The 24,336-nt window shown below is 45.5% G+C and overlaps 2 protein-coding genes across 3 annotated transcripts in view; one reads left to right on the forward strand and one right to left on the reverse strand.

The window, feature by feature from the left end:
• Positions 1-6,008, forward strand: part of LOC141147230 (C-X-C chemokine receptor type 2-like) — a 46,479-nt gene extending 40,471 nt beyond the window's left edge. The window contains exon 2 of the mRNA XM_073634404.1: positions 2,528-6,008. Coding sequence (XP_073490505.1) covers positions 2,543-3,598 — 1,056 coding nt within the window. The 5' untranslated portion in view covers positions 2,528-2,542 and the 3' untranslated portion in view covers positions 3,599-6,008. The remainder of the gene's footprint in view (positions 1-2,527) is intronic.
• Positions 6,009-18,801: 12,793 nt separating this feature from the next.
• The window catches only part of SMARCAL1 (SNF2 related chromatin remodeling annealing helicase 1), a 106,975-nt gene continuing 101,440 nt past the window's right edge, over positions 18,802-24,336 (reverse strand). For both annotated transcript variants that reach the window (XM_073634406.1, XM_073634405.1), the window contains exon 17: positions 18,802-19,090. In XM_073634406.1, coding sequence (XP_073490507.1) covers positions 18,920-19,090 — 171 coding nt within the window. In that variant the 3' untranslated portion in view covers positions 18,802-18,919. The remainder of the gene's footprint in view (positions 19,091-24,336) is intronic.

The following is a 24,336-nucleotide window of genomic DNA, read 5'->3' on the forward strand; positions in this document are numbered from 1 at the left end:
TAAACAACAGATACTGTCAATGGTGGGCTCCTGTTCATCCACCTTGAATCAATACCAAAAACAAAGGATACGATCTCCAAATGCAATGTCCTTTAATTACAAAAGTGCAATTACATACACATGTATATATTTTTTTACATGTGTATGTAATTGCACTTTTGGAATTGAAGGACATTACATTTGGAGATTGTGTCCTTCGTTTTTGGTATATATATATATATATATATATATATATACAGTATCTCACAAAAGTGAGTACACCCCTCACATTTTTGTAAATATTTTATTATATATTTTCATGTGACAACACTGAAGAAATGACACTTTGCTACAATGTAAAGCAGTGAGTGTACAGCTTGTATAACAGTGTAAATTTGATGTCCCCTCAAAATAACTCAACACACAGCCATTAATGTCTAAACCGCTGGCAACAAAAGTGAGTACACCCCTAGGTGAAAATGTCCAAATTGGGCCCAAAGTTTCAATATTTTGTGTGGCTACCATTATTTTCCAGCACTGCCTTAACCCTCTTGGGCATGGAGATCACCAGAGCTTCACAGGTTGTCACTGGAGTCCTCTTCCCCTCCTCCATGACGACATCACGGAGCTGGTGGATGTTAGAGACCTTGTGCTCCTCATCCTTCCGTTTGAGGATGCCCCACAGATGATCAATAGGGTTTAGGTCTGGAGACATGCTTGGCCAGTCCATCACCTTTACCTTCAGCTTTTTTAGCAAGGCAGTGGTTGTCTTAGAGGTGTGTTTGGGGTCGTTATCATGTTAGAATACTGCCCTGCAGCCCAGTCTCCAAAGGGAGGGGATCATGTTCTGCTTCAGTATGTCACAGTACATGTTGGCATTCATGGTTCCCTCAATGATCTGTAGCTCCCCAGTGTCAGCAGCACTCATGCAGCCCCAGACCATGACACTCCCACCACCATGCTTGACTGTAGACAAGACACACTTGTCTTTGTCCTCCTCACCTGGTTAACGCCACACACGCTTGTCACCATCTGAACCAAATAAGTTTATCTTGGTCTCATCAGATCACAGGACATGGTTCCAGTAATCCATGTCCTTAGTCCACTTGTCTACAGCAAACTGTTTGCGGGCTTTCTTGTGCATTATCTTTAGAAGAGGCTTCCTTCTGGGACGACCACCATGCAGACCAATTTGATGCAGTGTGCGGCGTATGGTCTGAGCACTGACAGGCTGACCCCCCACCCCTTCAACCTCTGCAGCAATGCTGGCACCACTCATATGTCTATTTCCCAAAGACAACCTCTAGATATGATGCTGAGCAGGTGCACTCAACTTCTTTGGTGGACCATGGCGAGGTCTGTTCTAAATGGAACCTGTCCTGTTAAACCACTGTATGGTCTTGGCCACCGTGCTGCAGCTCAGTTTCAGGGTCTTGGCAATCTTCTTATAGCCTAGGCCATCTTTATGTAGAGCAAAAATTCTCTTTTTTCAGATCCTCAGAGAGTTCTTTGCCATGAGGTGCCATGTTGAACTTCCAGTGACCAGTATGACAGAGTGAGAGCGATAACACCAAATTTAACACACCTGCTCCCCATTTACACCTGAGACCTTGTAATACTAATGAGACACATGACACCGGGAGGTAAAATGGCTAATTGTGCCCAATTCGGACATTTTCACTTAGGGGTGTACTCACTTTTGTTGCCAGCGGTTTAGACATTAATGGCTGTGTGTTGAGTTATTTTGAGGGGACGGCAAATTTACACTGTTATACAAGCTGTACACTCACTACTTTACATTGTAGACAAGTGTCATTTCTTCAGTGTTGTCACATGAAAAGATAGAATAAAATTCTTAACAAAAATGTGAGGGGAGTACTTACTTTTGTGAGATACTGTATATATATATATATATATATATATAAAGGCCAGTATGGTGGCCTGAATTTATGGGAGGAGTCTGGGGGGGGGGGTATTTAAGCACACTCACCTGTATCTCTTGTTGGTTTCCGGTGCATGATACCCTCCTACCCATTCCTCTTTTTTCAGGGCACCTCCTTGCACATTCCTCTTCTACAATTATCCATTACTTATATTGGGTATGCCACCTTTCTTGGCATACCGACCAGCCAACCAGGGCATACCTCAGGCCTATCTTGTGGTGTCCTTATGTGGTTCCATATCTGTCTCAGGTGAAGGACTTCGAGTGTATATATATATATATATATATATATATATATATATATATATATATATATATATATATACATATATATATATATATACATACACCTGTATATACTGTTTATCTATATATAATTTTTTTGGGGGGTGGTTTAGGATGTCCTTTGTTTTTTTCTCTTCCTGGGGACTCTCCTTCAGATGTGGAATCATAAATGAAATGAAAATGTTAAACATTCTTTAGAAATTACAAAAATAGGATGTAAATAAATAAAATGTACAACTTATGATACATCCCTGTTAAGCAAGTGTAAAATTACTATATAAGATTTTCCTCATTTTATTGTCTTCTTATGTTGTTGTGCAGGCTCGAAGGACAGACATGGCAATAAACGTAGACCTGGACTGGCTTGATGATCTGTTTACAGATTCACCTACCCCCTATTACCCATCATTTGATTCAGCCCCTTGCAGGCCTCCAGAGAATGTGAACAAATATATATATGTTGTGATTTACACCATAGTCTTTCTTCTCAATGTAGTCGGCAACAGCCTTGTCATTTTAGTAATTTACCAGAACAAGTTGAAGAGGTCGTCCACAGATGTCTACCTTCTGAATCTAGCCATTGCCGACTTGCTGTTTGCCGTGACTCTGCCCTTCTGGGCGACTTACAAAGCCCACGAATGGGTTTTTGGGATCGTCATGTGTAAACTCGTGTCTATACTACAGGAAGTAAACTTCTACAGCGGGATACTGCTGCTGGCTTGTATAAGTGTGGATCGGTACCTGGCCATTGTCCATGCCACAGAGGCCGTGACACAGAAGAGGCACTGGGTCAAGTACATTTCCCTCTGTATCTGGATATTTTCCTTGATTATAGCCCTTCCCACCATCTGGTTCAAGGCTGTGTTTTTGACCCCTAAAAATGGTCATGTCTGCCATGAGGACATTGGCGCTGAGAACACGTTCCACTGGAAGATCATCATAAGAATTGGACGCCACTTGGTTGGATTCTTCATACCTCTGCTCATCATGCTCTTTTGCTATGGCTTTACCATCAAAACTCTTTTTCAGACCAAAAACAACCAGAAACAACGAGCCATGAAGGTCATCCTGGCAGTAGTTCTAGCCTTTCTGGTCTGCTGGCTTCCTTACAATATCACCGTTATTGTGGACTCACTAATGAGGACAAGATATATCAACGAGACATGCGAGTTCCGGAACAGGTTGGACGTGGCCCTCTCTGTGACTGAAATATTTGGTTACTCCCACAGCTGCATTAACCCATTACTCTATGCCTTCATCGGCCAAAAGTTCAGACGAAGCTTCCTCAGGATCTTGGCCAGCAAGGGTATCATCAGCAAGGAAATTGTGTCCCACTATGGCCGGAGCTCCTCGGTCATGTCAACTTCTGGAAACACGTCCACCACAATCTAGCGGTTTGAATGTAAAATCTGGGCAGTAGTTTAAGGGATGCAGTGAAGCCATACAGATCCTGCAATCACCACTGCATTCCAAAAAGAGAACTTAAAAAGTAAACTAAAAGCTAAATATTAAAAGAGAGAGGTGGGGTCTCCTTCAATCTTTGGGTCTTCATTGGGGTCTGTGAATCTGGCGGGAGGATCTCAGACTGCCCCCAGACTGACTGTGACAACCAGGTCATTGCTGTGAGCTGAACATGTCCACTCCCATCTCTGGGTTTCATACTGCCCTGCGACAGTATGCAACCCAGAGTGACATGAGGACCATGACACCAATATTATGGTGTCACTGTCTCCTAGAGGATTTTCCATCAGAATATATGACGTGCCCTCCATAGAAGCGAAACAGAAAATTTTGCTTACGGCCAGGTCCTGGAGTGAAGATGGTACTAAGGGTAGAGATGGTGTTTGGTTCCTTCACTGATCAGGGTTCAAAATACATCTCTGCCCAGAATATGGACAGTAAAGTTAGGCTTTTTTCCAAGTTTTAATTAGAGTTGGGCAGAGCCTAAACCCTATGTGCATTATGCACTTCTAACACCGACACTCTGTGTATTAATCTTTTCTGACCTCTGAACCCTGTGTGTTACATGCTCCCAACCCCTGCATTCTGTGCATTATGCACTCCTGACTCCTGCATACTGTACACCATGCACTCCTGAACCCTCTGCATTACACACTCCTGACCCCTGCGCTCTGTGCATTATATACTCCTGGCCCCTGCACTGTATGTGTTACACACTCCTGACCCCTGCATTCTGTGCATTATGCACTCCTGACCCCTGCACTCTGTGCATTATGCACTCCTGACCCCTGTGTTGCACACTCCTGACCCCTGAATTCTGTACATTAGATACTCCTGGCCCCTGCACTGTATGTTTTACATGCTCCTAATCCCTGAACCCTGTACATTACACCCTCCTGACCCCTGAACGTTGCGCATGTATGCACTCCTGACCCCTGCACTCTGTGCATACCCTTGACCAGGTTTGCCACCTACTCCGCTTCCTTTAAGTGCCCAAAGATGCCCCAGGTCTCCCACAACCCAACCTCCCAGAAACACCTAACTCTCCCACAACCCGGCCTTCCAGAGATGCCTAACTCTCCCACAAACCAGCCTCCCAGAGACGTCTAATTCTCCCACAACCCGACCTACCAAGGACACCTAACTCTCCCACAACCCTACCTCCCAGGGACACCTAACCTTCCCACAACTTGACCCCCCCAGAGACACCTAAATCTCCCACAACTTGACCCCCCAAAGACACCTAAATCTCCCACAACCCAACCTCCCAGAAACACCTAACTCTCCCCCTGCACTCAGACCCTCCGGTCTCCCCCTGCACTCACCCCTCCATGGTCCCCCCGCACTCAACCCCTCCATGGTCCTCCTGCACTCAGCCCCTCCACAGTCTGCCCGCACTCAGCCCCTCCACGGTTCCCCCACACTCAGCCCTTCCACGGTCCTCCCACACTCAGCCCCTCCACGGTTCCCCCGCACTCAGCCCCTCCACGGTTCCCCCGCACTCAGCCCCTCCACGGTCCCCCCACACTCACCCCTCCACGGTCTCCCCGCACTCAACCCTCCATGGCCCCCCCCTGCACTGAGCCCCTCCATGGTGCCCCCCCCCCATTTAGCCCCTCCAGGGCTTCCTCGGCTTCTCTTCCTGGCCAACACAATCTGCCTCCTGATTGGCCAAGAGGAGAAGCCAAGACAATAGAAAAGAAGAAGACAATAGCGAATATTGATTCAGTGCTCTGCGCCCCGAGCCCAACATTTTTCAAACCAATTAGAGCCTCAGGCCATAATCATGTGGCTTGAAAAAAACCCTAAAAAAACCCCATAGAAACCTATGAGTCCGGTGCCCTGCATGCAAACTGGGGGGGGGGGGGGTGCCCCTGCACCCCTAATGGGCCTGCCACTCCTGCTTGTGATACTAGCAAATCAATATTCGCTGTCAGTTTTCGACTTCTCCTCCCGGGCCAATCAGGACAGGAGGCGGATCTAAAGAAGACCGGGTTAGCCGGGAGGAGAAGACGGGGAAGCCGCAGTGCCATGACCGCTGGAGACAGTAAGTGCGGACCTGGGGGGGGGGGGTTGTTTGCTGCCCACTCAAAAATGTTTAGTACCAGCCACCACTGCTAGTTTATTTCCTACGATCATCAGCTCCATCTGTTGGCCATAATGCGGTATGTCATTTTTTAAATTTTCCCATAGATTGAGATAACACTCCTAAGGCCACATCCGTATAAAGTTAACTGAAAGGGAAAAGTGGTAAAGAGCCAAACAGGCCCTAAATCGGACTTTATAGGCAAAATGGACAAAAGTGTAATAAATTTCATACTTTATTAACAATGAATCTAAAGAATTAAAAACATACAATACACATATGGTAATCATAAGTGTCTAGTGTGAACAGAAGGTTAACACCAAATGGACAGCAGTGAGCCCCTTGTGCGTCAAGGCCCTTTTGTTCCCAGGGGAGAGACAGTGTACCACCTTTTACCACTGTTTGTCTGAATACATCAGTGAAGTCTATATGGTGTTATCTACTGTGGGTAGTCGCAGGCGAGTCTGGTGAATCCAGTCTAAAGGAATATATGCACATCCATATGGATTATTGTTTAAGCTTCTGATAGTGTGGATCGAAAAGAGGTGGATAGACTGCTTTTTACCTCTTCCTCCCTGCTACTTTCCCTCCTATGATCCAGATGCCCACGTTTCTTTTTCGCCCCCAGTGAATTATATGAACTAACACCTATACTTATTTATACATGCCATCAGTCCAATATACGGTTGCTGGCACTAATAAGAATTTGCCTCCTGCTTTATATGGTGAGTCTCTAGTGACCATCCGGGAGATCTCCTTGTGGAGTTAATTTTGTGCTGACAAGTGAGACCTGTTTCTTTCAACTACCCTCGCGTGTGTCCTGATGAAGCAAACTAGCGAAACGCGTTTACGCACAAGGGGCTCACTGCTGTCCATTTGGTGTTAACCTTCTGTTCACACTAGACACTTATGATTACCATATGTGTACTGTATGTTTTTAATTCTTTCTCTACTTGACTTGTCTGTTTAGATTCATTGTTAATAAAGTATCAATTTTATTACACTTTTGTCTATAAAGTCCGAATTAGGGCCTGTTTGGCTCTTTACCCCTTTTCCATTTATTTTCCCATAGTTACGCTTTCAACTGTTTACAAATCATACAATACTACCTACTTTGGCATTAGCATTTTGTATAATGTGCACTTTAAAGAAAATAAAAAAGTTTGTTGCTGGAAAGACCCCAAAGTTGTTCCTTTTTTTGTTGTTTTTGTAAAAAGTATAGTTTTTCAGTTTGCAGTATTCTCTTCTTCTACATTCAGCCCTTCCCATCAACTTGGTCCATTCAGACTGCCCATGCATGGTTCAGCAGGAACGGTCTGAGATTCGAACCGTCTAAGGCCGGTATAAACCAAAGACATCTGTCACTGTTTACATACAGAAAGACAATGCAGAATGCATAAGAATAGGGTAAAGCAATCTCCAAACCTCTTACTCTTCAGTCTGTGATTTCTTTTGTAATAAAGTGTATGGAGCAATGACCACAACGCAGTCTCCCACGGCAAGAAATCATATTTCAGCTTACACAAGTCACATCGAGGAGAGGAGACTTCTGATTGGATGTCAAATTTTACTGCATGTCTGTTTTTTTTTTTATTTCTTGCAAGCTATTTACAGATATTTTGTCATAATTATTTGTGTTTCAGATTTTTATGTATTAAGTGTTACTTTGTACATTCTTAATAAATACAAGTATTGCAAAGTTTACATTTAAGTGTTACTTTGTATATTTCATTATAAATAAAATTGTTGCAAATTTTGCATGCTGCATGCCAATAAAAAAAGACTCTGGGGTTGATTTAGGCTGTATTTACACATGATCGCGGGCGGAAACGGCTGCGTCATGTTTGCGATGCCATTACTTCTAATGGCACCCCCAATCGGGCCGTGATTTTGCCACGATTGTCAAAGTGTAGAAATGTCATCAGCACCTGCAAGGATTCTTCAAAAGGGTCCAAAGCTTTATTCACATGGTCACACGGTACACATATGGCAAAGTTTCGGACAGCAGCGGCCCATCCATATGGGGAGCAGGGGTGCCACCCCCCTAATCCATACGCCTGGCCCCTAATTTACATGTAGGGTGCTGGACGCATGGATTCCAATGGGGTTTTTTTTTTTTTTTTTTTTAGAAGCACATGGTTAGAGCCTGAGGCTCTAATTGGCTTAAAAAAAAGTGGCGATTCCGCCCACGATCATGTGTGGATGCAACCTTACTAAAGGCAATAAGACTGTGCACTCTGCAAACGCAGTTGCTCCAGACCTTAGTAAATTAGGTAAAACTTCACTTTGCAAAAATTACCCAATCACATACAAGGAAAATTTAAGAAAAAAATTTAATTTTTGCTTGCACGTGATTGGATGATGAAAGTCAGCAGAGCTTCTGCTCAATTACTAAGCTTTGGAGCAACTGCTCTTGCAAAAGTGCACAGTCTATTTGCCTTTAGTAAATCAATCCCACTGGCTCCTCTTTTTCTATGGACATAGTTTCCAACTGTCCCTGATTTCGAGGGACTCGGCTGGGACCAGAGGAATTTTTTATTTTGGCCAAAAGGCCCACCATTGTCTAACACATTGTCACATTCGTAGCACATTTCCACTTTCCCCTTCCCTTTTTTATTTGTCACTTGCACTTTTTACACAGCACATATACACTTTCTCATCCCCAACTAGTAGGGTGTAGGTCCTTGGGCTTGCCCTAAAAGTCATGGTGGGGAGGGGCACATGGCCTTTTGGCCTCAGGTTTTCCCACCCCCACACTGTCTCTTTTTGTGGGAAGCCCCATCTAGTACTTGGGTAGTCCTTGCTTCGGCAGGGGCTCCTGAAGAAGGCGTTCGCCTGGTTGTGGCTGGGTGGACCACGAGTACCCCAGTCCCTGTCAGGAGCCTTGCACCTCAGGGGATCGGGACTAGGGTCCTTCCTCTTTGAAGGGGCCAGGCTGAGAGAAGCCCGCAGTGTATGTGCCCCTGGAGAGCAAGTCCAGGGGTGCCGTAAATTCTCACGGTGGGGGAGCTCACTATATGTTTTTTGGCACGAGAGTCACTGCACCATTGCATGCTCTTTTCTCACCTACCTTCAGGGCTGGGCCTTTAGGCTAAGACCAGAGGATTTTTTTTATTCTGACCAAAAGGCCTGCCATTTTCTAGCACATTGGCACTTTTGAAGCACTTATCCACTTTCCCCTTTCCTTTTTTATTTGTTACATGTTACTTGCACTTTTTGCACAGCACATTAGCACTTTCCCATCCTCAACTAGTAGGGTGTAGGCCCTTGGGTTTGCCCTAAAAGTCATGGTGGGGAGGGCACATGGCCTTTTGGCCTCAGGTTGTTCTCCCACCCCCATGGGTCTCCCTTCAGGGGAAGCTCCACCTAGTACTTGGGTAGCCCTTGCTTCGGCAGGCCTCCCGAAGAAAGGGGCCTGCCTGGTTCCGGCTGGGTGGACCGCGAGTACGCCAGTCCCTGTCAGGAGCCTTCCGCTCTGGGGGATCAGGGCTAGGGTCCTTTCTCTTTGGAGGAGGACCATGTATACACCCGGGGCACTTTTTTTGTTTTGCTTCACTTTTGAGTGCTCACTTCTCGGGCACCGGGTGTTACGCTTTCGTGAGTGTGTTTCACTGCACCACGAATCTTCAAATAAATAAAAAAATGGGTGTATGCAAAAATGTAAAATGTTCTAGTTTTTGCATATTCCTGTTCTCATGTTTATGTGAGTACTGCAGCCTACTCAGGCCAGAGTACAGGTGCACACAGCCATTCATGTCTATGGGGGCTGCCAAGATGGGGGAGGGGAAACACCAGAATTTACCTTGAACAGGGTCAGGTGCCCATCTGCAAGAGGCCTTAAAGCCAGGTTGCAAATACAAAAATAAATATGATTTTTTTTCTTTTTAGGGTAAAAATGGTTAAAATACCTGATACTTTTAGGCCTCATGCAAGCAAGATGTAAGAGGCTGAAAAAAATCATTAAACTCCTGGCGCTTTTCAGTGCCTGGGGCGTTGTAGGTACTTAACCACTTAAGGACCGGAAGGATTTGCCCCCTGAATGACCAGGCCATTTTTTGCGATACGACACTGCGTCGCTTTAACTGACAATTGAGCGGTCGTGTGACGCTTTATACAAACAAAATTGACGTCCTTTTTTCCCACAAATAGAGCTTTCTTTTGGTGGTGTTTGATCACCTCTGCGTTTTTTTTTTTTTTTTCGCTATAAACAAGAAAAGACCGTCAATTTTGAAAAAAAAAATATATTTTTTACTTTTTGCTATAATAAATATGCAAAAACAAATTTCTTCACCAGTTTAGGCCGATAGGGTTTTCTTCTACATATTTTTGGTAAAAAAAATCGTAATAAGCGTATATTGATTGGTTTGCGCAAAAGTTATAGCGTCTACAAAAAAGGGAAAGATTTATGGCATTATTATTTTTTTATTATAATTTTTTTTTATTTACTAGTAATGGCAGTGATCAGCGATTTTTAGCGGGACTGCGACATTGCGGTGGACAGATCGGACACTTTTGACACTTTTTTGGGGCCATTGACATTTATACAGCGATCCGAGCTAAAAATAGCCACTGATTACTGTATAAATGTCACTGGCAGGGAAGAGGTTAACACTAGGGGGCGATCAAGGGGTTAAATGTGTTCCCTCATGTGTGTTCTAACTGTGGGGGGATGGGACTGCTTGGAGGTGGAGAACAATCGCTATTCCTAATCTTTAGGAGCAGCAGATCTCGCTCTCCTCCCCTGACAGAACGGAGCTCTGTCCATTTACATTTACAGAGCTCCGTTCTGTCTTAGTCAGGAGCTATCGCGGGTGGCTGGCGGGCATCGCAACCGCCGGCCACGTGCATTGGCTCTGGCGTCGTGCTGCGGGAATGCGTGCCCCCTAGAGTTCTTAAAGCGTCCGACGTACCATGACGGCGATTCGCCCAGGGGAGCCAACCTGCCGCAGTATAACTGCAGCAGCTGGTCCTTAAGTGGTTAAAGTAATTGTAAAGCATTGTTTTTTTGTTTTTTTTACAACAAACATATCATACTTACCTCCACTATGCAGCTCGCTTTGCACAGAGTGGCCCCAATCCTCGACTTCTGGGGTCCCCCGGCGGCTCCTCCTCTTATCAGATAACCCCCTAGGAGAAGCGCTCTCCCGGGGGGTTACCTTGCGGGTGCACTCCCGAGTCCAGCATTTGTGTCCATAGACACGAATGCCGGACTCGGCCCCGCCCTCTGCATCGTTGGAGTTGATTGAAAGCAGCGGGAGCCAATGGCTGCGCTGCTATCAATCTATCCAATCAGGAGCCTGGACCCCGTGGAGAGAGGGAGAGCACGTCGCCGCCGAGTGAATTCCAGGGCTCAGGTAAGTAAAACGGGGGGGGGGGGGGTGGATGTCCGGCGACTGCCAGAAGTTTTTTCACCTTGATGCATAGGATGCATTAAGGTGAAAAAACACGAGGGTTTACAACCCCTTTAATGTTGATACTTCTGTGTGTTTACCTGCACATGCATGTATGGCATTTTTCCTGAATGCAAAACTTCTCAGGAAATATGTCACATTCTCTCTCCTGCCTCTAAGTACACTAAGGTAAATCAGGGTTCTCAGAGCACTTTTTACATCAGAGTTCCCCTTTACATCAGAGGCCACAGTCCCCCTTACATCAGAGTTCTCTCCATACATCAGAGTTCTCTCCGTACATCAGAGTTCTCAGTGTTCCCCCTTAAATCAGGGTTTCCAGAGCATCCTTTATGTCACAGTCTCCAGATTTCCCCCTTACAGTGAAAGGGAACTCTGCGAGTTCAGATGTAAAATGGAAACTCTGTGGACTCTGATGTAAAGGGGGACTCTTGTGATTAACGTCATATGATTTAACCACAAAATTTATGTATAGTTTATACTATATAAAAAAAAAAAATTGCTGTGCACCGCGTTCGGGTTTGACTTTAAGAAAAGGTGGCAACCCTAGCCAGACCGCTGGAGCCCCAGGCAGCTTTTTGTGGGAGAGCAGTGGTCTGACTCTCCAGCATGCTGGCAGCACAGGTGTTTAACCCTTTCTGCAGCATGTTGTATTTAGGACAAAAGATAAAGACAAGCTTATGTACATGCAATGAATGAAGACGTTTCCGTAAGGTTTTAAACTTGGGGCTCTTCCAGGTTTCTCTTTAGTCAGACATTCTGTACATGTTTATTTTCTTGTTATCACCTACATCACACAACTGAAAACTAGTTGGGTAACGCTCACTCTTTCCTTTGCTGCAAATTTCACAAAACCTCTCCAGGGTGGTTACACAAGTGTCACAAAACTTGTGGTCAAGGTTTCAAATAAGGAAGGATGCCATATGACACATATAGATTTAGAAAGAGATTTCCTGCTGTATCATCAATTAACCTCTTACTGTCCCCGCTGTTGAACATAAATGGTCGGACAAGCTCCCGCCTGAAGGTGGAAGGGCGTTCTAAAGTGGCCTCCCCCTCCGCAGTGCTTGTGCGCACCCTCAAGTACTCACACGGGCGCAGCCTGTGATTGCTGTGTTGCTTGGACACAGCAGTTAAAAACTGACCCTGTACCGCCTGATCGCTGTGACCAATCATTGTGATCACGCATGTATAAAAAAAAAAAATGCATTTTGGAGCCAGCATTCTGTATCTTCTCATGCTCCAATCAGCTGTGAGAGGAAACAGAGCGGACTGTGGATGCTGGCAACTTTTCTCTGGTCACTAGACACACCAGTATAGAGTGTTCCAAACAGGGGCGGCCCGTCCATTACGGGCGCCACCTCCCCTATCCTTGCCGCCGCCACCCCCTATCCATGTGTCTGGCCCCTTTCAGGATGGCAGGTGCATAAATGACAGCGGTGGGAGTGTTTTTTTTTTTTTTTCAAGCACCGATATAGGGTGGACTCCAGGCGCAGAGCATTGCGCTCGAAGCCCACCCAGGTGTGTTAGAATGGCAAGTTAATATTAACTATTCTCAAACTGAATCGCCTCTCTGCCAATCAGGAAGCGCGGGTCTGAGACACGTTTCCCGATTGGCCGAAAGGAGAAGCATTCCAATTGGCCTAGGAAGAGGAGGGAGGAGACGCACAGAGGAAGTTGACGTGATACCGAGAAGGAGATCGGGGGAAGGGGAAGACGCCGCAAGTCAGGAAGCACTGCCCGCCATAGAGGGGAAGGAGAAGCCGCAGTGATGCCGAGGAGGAGAGCAGGGGAAGGGAAGTCGTTGCCCGTCGGGAATCGATGCCCGCCATAGATGGGGTAAGTGCCGGTTAAGAGCCCGGCACAGCGCCATTTCTGGGAAGTTCAGCCCCCCTCCTCCTTCCTGCGCCGCCAGACCAATTAGAAAGCACAGTGCGCTTTGTGCAATCCACAGTAGGGAACTAGCTGTGAAGCCGACAGGCTTCACTGCCGGTCTCCCTTACCAGGAATAGCGGCGGCAGCACCCGACAGCCAAATCGAAAATCAGCTGGGGTACCGACAATGGCGGGCTCCCTGGACAGGTAATTGCCCCAATATTAAAAGTCAGCAGCTACAGTATTAGAAAACAAATAAACTAAACAAAACAAGTTGAATTCCAACACGAATCAATGAAACTAAATTAGTAACATAATGAATCTATCTCAGGGGTAGGCAACCTTTTGAGCACAGTGTGCAGACATTTTTTTTTTAAAGAAATCAAAAGTGCCAATTTTATAACAAAAAAATGTCAACTTCACACTCTTAATCACGAAAAGGATTTTTTATAAAGTAAATGCTGGAAACTACTTGAGTAGTGAGAAATTAACCTCCTGCACTCACGCCTCAGATCAGCCCCAATTCATCCACCTTCACACCTCAGATCACTGTACTCCCCTGCAAATCTGCCCCAACTCTGTACCCCCTTTCTCATCTGCCCCACCACTGTAACCCACTGCACATCTTCCCCACCTCTGTACCCCCCTGCTCATCTGTCCCACCACTGTACTCCCCTGCACATCTGCCCCACCACTGTACCACCTTTCTCATCTGCCCCACCACTGTACCTCCCTGCACATCTGCTCCACTGAACCATCTTCTCATCTGTCCCAACACTGAACTTATCTGCTCATCTGCCCCACCACTGTAACCCCCTTTCTCATCTGCCCCACCACTGTACCTCCTGCACATCTGTTCCCCCTGCTCTTCTGCCCCACTACTGCAACCCCTGCTCATCTGTCCCACCAATGTACCTCCTTTCTCCTCTGCCCTGCCACTGTACCCCCTGTACATCTGCCCTACACCTCTGTACCCCCTACTCTTCTGCCCCACCACTGTAACCCCCTGCTCATCTGTCCCACCAATACACCTCCTTTCACATCTGCCACACTGCTCTACCCTCCTGCTTTTCTGTCCCACCGCTGAAAACCCTTTTCATCTGCCCCAACACTGAACCCCCTGCACATCTGCTTCAACGCTGTACCCTCTTGCTCTTCTGCCCCACCTCTGAACCCCTCCTGCGGTACCGCTGTACCCTCTTCTCATCTATGATATGTGTGATATGCAGAGTGGTGGAAGGAAGCAGAGATGAGACACATCTACCTGTCTTGTCACACTCATCCTGCTGATCCACCTCTCACATCCAGCCCACGTGCTTGTATGTGATGTGTGAGATATGTGTGATGTATGGAATGTATATGATGTATGGGATGTGTGTGATGTATGGGATGTGTGTGATATGTGTGATGTATGGGATGTATATGATGTGTGTGATGTATGGGATGTATATGATGTATGGGATGCATGTGATGTACAGTATGTGATGTATGGGATGTGTATGATGTATGGGATGTGTGTGATGTATATGATGTATGGGATGTGTGTGATGTATATGATGTATGGGATGTGTGTGATATGTGTGATGTATGGGATGTATATGATGTGTGGGATGTATATGATGTATGGGATGTGTGTGATGTTTGTGATGTGTAAGATGTATGGGATGTATATGATGTATGGGATGTGTGTGATATGTGTGATGTTTGTGATGTGTAAGATGTATGGGATGTGTGTGATGTATGGGATGTGTGTGATGTATGGGATGTATATGATATATGGGATGTGTGTGATGTTTGTGATGTGTGTGATGTATGGAATGTATATAATGTGTGGGATGTATATGATGTATGGGATGCGTGTGATGTTTGTGATGTGTGTGATGTATGGGATGTATATGATGTATGGGATGTGTGTGATGTATGGGATGTATGTGAGGTGTATGATATGTGTGATGTATGGGATGTATAGGATGTCACATAAAAGTATCTGTAATGGATGCGCAATGATGAGCTCAGGTCAGGGAAATTTTCTGAAAGCAGTGGGCCTGTGTGCAGGATTATAAGTTGGGCTCCCGCAGCTGAGAAAAAGTGCACTGCAGCGAAAGTTGGGTGTGATTTTCATTGCACTGGCTGTGGTTTAAAGGGACACAGAGTTCAGAGGGGTTCAGTAGTAAGTGAAGCAAAGGTTCAGGAGAAATTTCAACAAAGTTATCAGAAGCTCAACAGTAATTCCACAAACTGTTATCTGATTGTGGTTTTCTCAATCACAGTGAAATCTCTTCTTTCTGAGATTGATAGTGGTAACCAAGCGAGTCATCTTCCTTTAGATGGTGAAAGGGGCTAGCAGGACTGTGATTGGCTTTCGCAGTGGCCAAGACAGTCCTCTTCCTCCTGTAAACAGGGACAGCCGCCCCCAGCATAACTGCACCCAATCTCTTCCCCATCACAAAAGCTGACGATCGCAGCTACAGCAAAAGTCAGAGAACCAAGCAATGTTTCCAATCTTTTACAATGTATGGGGGCGCAGTGCCTCCTCCCTCAGTGTGGTGTGGGGAATTCTGAAATTGGAATGCATTACTGTCTCACTGACACTTCCCTGAGCTGCTCTGCTGATGAGGAGGGAGTTGAGTGCCGGCAAAAGAGGCTTTGCGTGCCGGGGGTTGCCGACCCCTGATCTATCTGAAACAAATGTTTCTGTTCTGCACATGTCTAATGTGTAAATGTAGATTGTCCAAGATCAGGATGGGGGGTGAGAAAGTTGTGGTGCTGTCATGTCCTGTCCACGTAACCTGATTGTTGGTGTCAGTCTGCGCAGGTGTTAGTTGCTTGAGGTACATGCCCATTAGTGTTTTTCCCTCCAGATGAAGCCACGAGGATGGTGGCGTAACGCGTAGAGGGAGAGCCTGGCGGTGACACACGTGAGACTTATTGGATTTTATCATGCTGTTTTAATCTTAAATAAATGCGAGTTCAATGTATGAAGCTGGGGTTGTGAGGATTCATTCCACTTAACACCTGGTACTGCACTATTGGAAGCACTTTATATTTTCAAGTCAGTTTTGAGTTGCTGGTGGACATCACGGAGACATTATTAAAGGAGAAGCATACGGTGTGCAGAGCGTGTTAGATCCCTGAAAGGTCTTTATAGGAACCATCATAGATGAATGTGGAGCCATTTGCTGATGAGAACCATTATTAATCCTGAGCGTGTTTGACCCATTTCCGGGTCTAGGAAGGAGGTGAGCGTCCATTGCACCCGATGAAGGGAGCACTTGTCACAGATTATTGTTTCGGTTGAGAAGCACTTTTTTTTACAATGGAATTTGATGCACATTTTATATAAGAAGACTATCCATCAATATTCATATATATTCCGTTTTTCATCGTATTAGACAATTTATTTAGCACTTTACGCATATATCGCTGTCACATTTCTTATACTTATTTATCTATTGTTGTTTGGTGAGAACATCCAGGTGATAGCAGCAGCTTTATTTAATTTGCACATCGTTAGTGTCACAATCATTGTGTGCGTTTCTATTCACTTCCCACTAGGTGGCAGCGCATAACTATCACTTATCCACATTAGTGTGAATGGTTGTCAAAGTGCTGGGTTAGAGATGGCAAAACGGCATGGAGGGTCAGTTTCACATGTGGGCAGTGGCGGAATTACCAGGGTCGCAACAGTCGCACTTGTGACTGGGCCCTGGAATTCCACCAGTGTGGGGGGCCCCCCACTCCAAGAGCCGGCACCTCCCCCTGTACCTCCAGCTGGCATCTAACTATACAGGGGAGGGGGTGATCGGCAGCTCTGTGATATCCGCGGGATGTCCCTTCAGCGAGTGCAGTTCACTTCCCGAATGTCAGTGTATACAATGGAGAGGGGAGGGGCCTCTGACCTGAGCAGGCACCAGATTCAGTGCACAAGTTTGTCGCTCTGCTTGTACACTCTGAGTCTTGCCGATACATGCTCGGGTCAGAGGCTCCTCCCCTCTCCATTGTATACCCTGACACTCGGAAAGTGAACTGTGCTCACTGGAGGGACATTCCGCGGATATCACAAGGAAGCATGCTGCTTCTTGCATTTGGACTTCTCATGTAAGGCAAGCCCGACAATTGCCCCCCATGTCACCTGTCACACTGGCCCCCTCACCTGTCTCCTGTCACACTGGCCCCCCCCCATATGTCACACTGCCCCCCCCACCTGTCACAATGGCCCCCCACCTGTCTCCTGTCACACTGGCCCCCCACCTGTCTCCTGTCACACTGGCCCCCCCACCTGTCACACTGGCCCGTCACCTGTGACACTGGCCCCCCAACTGTCTCCTGTTTCACTGGCCCCCACCTATCACACTGCCCCCCCCCCACAACCTGCCACATAGCCCCTCTTTTATCACACTTCCCACATCATACTATTTCCCCATCACACTGCCCCCCTCCTGTCATACTGCCCCCTTCTTGTTACACATTCCCCCACCTTTCACAGTGCTCCCTCATTACACTGCACCCCCCCCACCTTTCACAGTGCTCCCTCATTACACTGCCCCCCCCCACCTTTCACAGTGCTCCAACATTACACTGCCCCCCCCACCTTTCACAGTGCTCCCTCATTACACTGCCCCCCCCACCTTTCACAGTGCTCCCTCATTACGCTGCCCCCCCACCTTTCACAGTGCTCCCTCATTACTCCCCCCCCCCACCTTTCACAGTGCTCCCTCATTACACTGCCCCCTCCTGTGAGACTTCCCAGGTATCCTTTTCCTGTCACACTGCCCCCCTCTTGTCACAATATCCCCCTGTCATACTCCCCCCCCACGTCATACTCCCCCCTCTCCCCCCTCCTGTCACACTGCCCCCTCCTGTCACACTGCCCCCTCCTGTCACACTTTCCAGATTCCCTTCTTTGGTCACACTTCCCCCCTCCTGTCATACTGCCCCCTTCTTGTTACACATTCCCCCACCTTTCACAGTGCTCCCTCATTACACTGCCCCCCCCCCACCTTTCACAGTGCTCCCTCATTACACTGCCCCCCCCCACCTTTCACAGTGCTCCCTCATTACACTGCCCCCCTCCTGTGAGACTTCCCAGGTATCCTTTTCCTGTCAAACTGCCCCCCTCTTGTCAAAATATCCCCGTCATACTCCCCCCCCCCCCCCACGTCATACTCCCCCTCCTGTCACACTGCCCCCCTCCTGTCACACTGCCCCCCTTCTTTCACACTCCTCCCTCCAGTCACACTTTCCAGATTCCCTTCTTTGGTCACACTTCCCACTCCTGTCAAAATACCCGTCATACTGCCCCCCCCCCCCCCATTATACTATGGGTCAGGGGCCCTTTATGGTTTCTTGCACTGGGGCACTGAAGGTTATAGTTACGCCTCTGCAAGTGGGTGTTACCCAGGTTGGTCTGCATGCAAATACAGCCTGACTAGGAACACCCACTCCTCCAGACTGATATGCACCCATCAAGGCATTTTGATATTTGCATAACTCCTCCCAAAAGCCAGCCCACTGCTTGCATGAGGACTGAGGACTCATGGGAGAAGTACTGAGGCAGGAAGCTGTGATATTTTCAGAACGCTATGTACAGCACCCTGCCTTCCCCTCCCACCAGCCATGATCTTCCTTGCATTGCATAGGGAAGCACAGAGATGATGTCATCACCGGGTCTAAAATAAGATATGTAATAAAAACTGAAAGGTTTTATTTAAAAATCTCCTTAGTACGTTGATAAGGAGAAAAGAAGGAACCAGGAAAGGCAAAATATAAGCGGAGGAAACTTCAGCTTTAATTCTGACCTATTAGAAAAATATTCTATAATAAAAAAAACTTTCTTCTTACAAACAATACTGTACAGGAATATTACAGCCGAGCTCAGACGGGATCAGAAGTCATCTTCTTCAATCTTCCTTTTTTTGGGCGCACTTTCACACTGGCCTTCAGAATCCACTTCCTCGCACGCCTCCAGTAAGAGCGACTCGTCCAAATCGTCCGTCCCTCCGTCCTGCGAGAAAGAGCGCTGGAACAGGTCGTAGATGGTCTGCTGCTTCGGGTCCTGTGCAAGTGAAAAGTAAAGCTCAACAAACTCAGACAAGTTCAATCTTCTCAATGCTCTCCTTTTCATTCTGGAATCTGGGCTGTGCCACGGGCAAAGCAACAGGTCCACTTTAAAGCCCAACACCACTTTATCCTTTGAGCCTAGACTGGAAAGGTTGATGACAAACCTAACCCCCCCCCCCCCCCCTCCAGGCCATGGGGAGGGTCTTTGGCACCACAGACTCACAGAAGTGGGTTAAATGATGCCAAAAGTTATTCAACCTGGAGGAATGGTGACACCTAGTGATGGAAAAGAAGTACTACGCCAGAGATAAGGCGAGTATTGCAGCAAGAATTTTTTTTTATTTTATACTCTAATTTTCCAAAGGAAAAGGATGGCGCTCACCATAGGAAAGCCTTCAGTTCGGTTTATTTACACTCTCCATAGTAGACATTGACAAAAAATGTGTTCGTTTTCGTTTCATTCATTTGTTTGCTTTTTTCGGAAATTCGGAAGTTCGAAAATTTCTAAAATTCGGAAATTCTAATTTTTTGAATTTTCAGATTTCCAAATTTCCAAATTCCGAATTTTCAGAATTCAAAAATTCGGAAATTAAAAAAAAATTGAAAATCTGAAAGAAAGAAAGAAAAATCAGTAAAATTTTAAATAACTAACTAATAATAACTATTAAATAGGTATTTCCTTTCAAATTTGGCTGTTTGTGAATGTAACGAATACAAATTTATCTGAAGTTACGAATTATCCGAAAATAACGAATGCCGCATCTAAACAAATGGAATGGAACAAATTAATATTAAATAATAATAAAAAGGTTTTATTATTATTATTTATTATTATTATTAGATCGTTACATTCCATTCGTTTAGATACGGCATTCATTATTTCAGATCATTCGTAACTTCCGATAAATTCGTATTCGTTACAGTTCACTAACAGCCAAATTTGAAAGGAAATCCGATACCTATAATTTAATAGTTATTATTAGTTAGTTATTATTTCAGATTTTCGAATTTTCATTCTTTTGAATTTTCGGATTTTCAAATTTCCAAAATTCTGAACTTCCAAATTTTCGAAATTCCGAATTCCCGAAATGTTTAAAAAATTTGGATATATCGGAATTAACGAATTTGTCAAAATACGTTAAAAAAATAATTCGGAAGGAAACGAATTGCACATGTCGACTCCATAGTACAGACAATTCCACCTGATATGTGCAAGTACTAACACGTACGTGTTAGGGCCATGAGGGTCATTTTTATTTATAGGGTTACTAAAGGCCTTTTTTTTTTTTTTTTTAAATATTAAACTCCATACTCACCTGCTCTGTGCAATGGTATTGCCCAGAATGGCCTCAAACCTCCTCTTCTGGGGAGCCCCCGCTGGCAATCTTGACGCCTCCTCTTCTCCGTGTGCCCCATAGCAAGCTGCTTCCTATGGGGGACACATGTATGCTCGCTCCCGAGCCGTGTGTATATCTATGGAGCACACACAGTATTCCTTTGCTCCGCCCCCTCCTCCCAGCATTTGATCTCTTCCAAGTGTCAAGAGGAAGAGAGGGGAGAAGAGATGTAGCCTTGCACAGTGGTGGATCGATCGAAGACTTAGGTAGGTATTTAGGGAGGTGGGGGAGGACAGTAAGCTGTAGAACGTTTTTATTTTACCTCAATGCAGGGAATACATGAAGGTAAAAAATGTTTTGGCTTTAGAACCACTTGCCAACCGCTTAACGTACTTGTACTGCGGCAGGTCGGCTCTATTGCTCGAAATCACGTAAGTGTACGTTCCCGAGAATCAGAACGGCAGTCTGCCTATGTAAACAAGGCAGATCGCCGTTCTGACAGTCAGAGCACCTCCCCCACACAGTTAGCAAGCACCCCCTAGGGACACATTTAACCCTTTGATCACCCCTGATGTTAACCCCTTCCCTGCCAGTGTTATTACTACAGTGACAGTGCATATTTTTAGCACTGATCACTGTATTGGTGTCACTTGTCGCCAAAAAAGTGTCAAAAGGGTCAGTTAGGCGTCCAATTTGTCCACCGCAATGTCACAGTCACGCTAAAAAAAAAAAAATCTCTGATCGGCGCTATTACTAGTAAAAAAATTAAAGAAATAAAAATGCCATAAAAATATCCTATAGTTTGTAGACGCGATAACTTTTCCGCAAACCAACCAATCAATAGACGCTTATTTGGATTTTTTTTTTACCAAATGCATGTAGCAGAATACATATTGGCCTAAATTGATGAAGAAATTTGATTTTTTACATTTTTTGTAATATGTGTTTTATAGCAGTAAAAAAATTGTTTTTTTTTTTTTTTTTTAAATTGCCGATCTTTTTTTGTTTGTAGAAAGCTCTATTTGTTGGAAAAAAAGGACATCAATTTTGTTTGGGTACAGCGTCGCACAACTGTGCAATTGTCAGTTAAAGTAACGCAGTGCAGTATCGCAAAAAATGGCCTGGTCATTAAGGGGGTAAAACCTTCTGGGGCTGAAGTGGTTAACTTTATCTCTTTTTTTGGTGGGTTTAAAGTGTTATTTATTTCTGACATCTAATCATTGCACGCAATGCAATTTCAGCCTCCAAGGAACACTTTTCCAGTAATAATGGAAAACTTGCACTTGGCTTCAGTACAGGCGCCCCCCTAGCTACAAACATCCGACTTACAAACAGAAGGAGACAACAGGAAGTGAGATGAAATCTACTCCTAAGAAGGGAAATCCTCTCCTGTAAGAGTTGATATGGGAAAAGGTGTCTCCACTGATGCTTTATCACCAATCCTTGTTTCCCTAATAACCCCAAAATTTCCAAATCCAATTGTCATTGGGACAGAAAGTGAGGTGAAATCTTCTAAAGAGGAGCACAGACAGCAAAACAAATGTTACAGGGGTGATAACCCTTCCCTAAGTTTTCCAAAAAGCTTAAAAATCGCTTCTTTGGCAGGAGCTACACTTAACCACTTCAGCCCCGGAAGATTTGGCTGCAGAATGACCGGCCATTTTTTGCGATTCGGCACTGTGTCATTTTAACTGACAATTGCGCGGTCGTGTGACGCTGTACCCAAACAAAATTGATGTCCTTATTTCCCCACAAATAGAGCTTTCTTTTGGTGGTATTTGATCACCTCTGTGGTTTTTATTTTTTGTGCTATAAACAAAAAGAGAGCGACAATTTTGAAAAAAAAAAAAAAAAACACAATATTTTGTACTTTTTGCTATAATAAATAGCCCCAATTTTTTTTTTTTTAAAAGCAATTTTTTCTCAGTTTAGACCGATATATATTCTTCTACATATTTTTGGTAAAAAAAAAAAAAAAAAATCGCAATAAGCGTATATTGATTGGTTTGCGCAAAAGTTATAGCGTCTACAAAATAGGGGATAGATTTATGCCATTTTTATTATTATTTTTTTTTTTTTACTAGTAATGGCGGTGATCTGTGATTTTTATCATGACTGGGACATTATGGCAGACACTTTTGACACTATTTTGGGACCATTGTCATTTATACAGCGATAAAAATGCATTGATTACTGTAAAAAGGTCACTGGCAGGGAAGGGGCTAAACACTAGGGGGCGATCAAGGGGTTAACTGTGTTCCCTAGTGTGTGTTCTAACTGTAGGGGGAGGGGACTGAATAGAGGAAATGACGGATCGTGATTCCTAGCTATTAGGAACTCACGATCGGTCTCTCCTCACAGAACAGAACAGTATACACACACGTCCCTGTTCTGTCTCTCGTGCCTGCGATCGCTCCTGGCCGGCGGTCATCGCGACCGTCGGCCACGAGCATCGGCACCCCCGCAGTGCGGCGGCGTGCGCCTGCTATCCTGATCCTGCGAGCTGACGTATAGCTACGACGGTTCGTGGGATCGTGCCGACCTGCCACAGTATAATGACGGCGGCTGGTCAGCAAGCGGTTGAAAAATGTACCTGTTCAGAATTACAAAGAGATTCAACTTAAGAACAGACCTGCAGACCCAATCTTGTTTGTGACCCGGGGACCGCCTGTAGGTGACGTTCAAAGGTGAATCATCCCACCTCACTACCAGCATGCTTCTTCATTTCCAAAAAAAAAAAAATTATGGCAAGGACACAGCCCTCGCCCCCAACCCGACAGCCGCACGGGCGCTTAGCCCCAAACGTAGGCAGTGTGTATCCAGGGTCACATACCCACACAGCTGCCAAACCGGGAGAAACCGCCATGCCTGTGGAGCTGCTGCGTCCCAATTGACATGAATGGGACTGCTTGGAACACCTGGGCATCACCGTGCAGGCAAATACGGCCCTCGCACAGGTGTACAAGGCCTTAAATAAATTTAAAATTACAATTATTTTAAAAGTTTCTTAATACTACATTATTAAATGTACTCTTAAAATGCAAGTAGCTACATTTGGTTTGGTATTGCCCTCCTGCAGGCTCTGTACAGTGTGACAGTAATAAGCAGCCCAGGCACTCAATTGGTTCAGGTGCTGGTAAGGAGCATGCTGATAGGAGGAGAAAGAGGAGAACTCATCACTGTGCTGCCTGTTTAGCCAGCCGGCTAAAAGTTAAAGGAGTTGTAAAGGCAAGACTTTTTTTCATCTTAATGCATTCTATGCATTAATTCTATGCATGAAGATAAAAAACCTGTGTGCAGCAGCTCCCCTCATACTTGCCAGAGCCCCCCTCTCTCTCTCCAGCGATGTCCACGAGTGTCTTAGCTGTCCGGTACTTTCCTCCTGATTGGCTGAGACACAGCAGTGGCGCCATTGGATCCAGCGGCTGACAAAGCCAGTTAGCCAATCAGGGAAGAGAGGGGGCGAGGCTCCGTGTCTGAATGGACACACAGAGCTGCGACTCGGCTTGGGTGCCCTCATAGCAAGCTGCTTGCTGTGGGGGCACTCAACAGGAGGGAGGGGCCAGGAGAGCCGAAGAGGGACCTGAGGAGGATCGGGGCTGTCCTGTGCAAATCCACTGCAACACAGCAGGTAAGTATAACATGTTTATTATTATTTTTTATTATTTTTTAAACAAGACTTTATAATCACTTTAATGTGCTAAATGATGCTGGCTGTCATTCAAACAGGAAGGCTGGGGACATCTTGGGCAGAAATTAAATACTGCATGGGGACAGCTCCAACAAATTCAGTGATGGAACACTGTCAGGAATAGCAGAGTCTTATTTTAGGCTTACCTATAGATACAAGTGACACAGAGAGGTTTACAACCACTTTAAAACAAATCCCCCTATATAAGTTGTA

Source organism: Aquarana catesbeiana, linkage group LG06, assembly GCF_042186555.1.
Source record: "Aquarana catesbeiana isolate 2022-GZ linkage group LG06, ASM4218655v1, whole genome shotgun sequence".
In the NCBI taxonomy this organism is placed as follows: domain Eukaryota; kingdom Metazoa; phylum Chordata; class Amphibia; order Anura; family Ranidae; genus Aquarana; species Aquarana catesbeiana.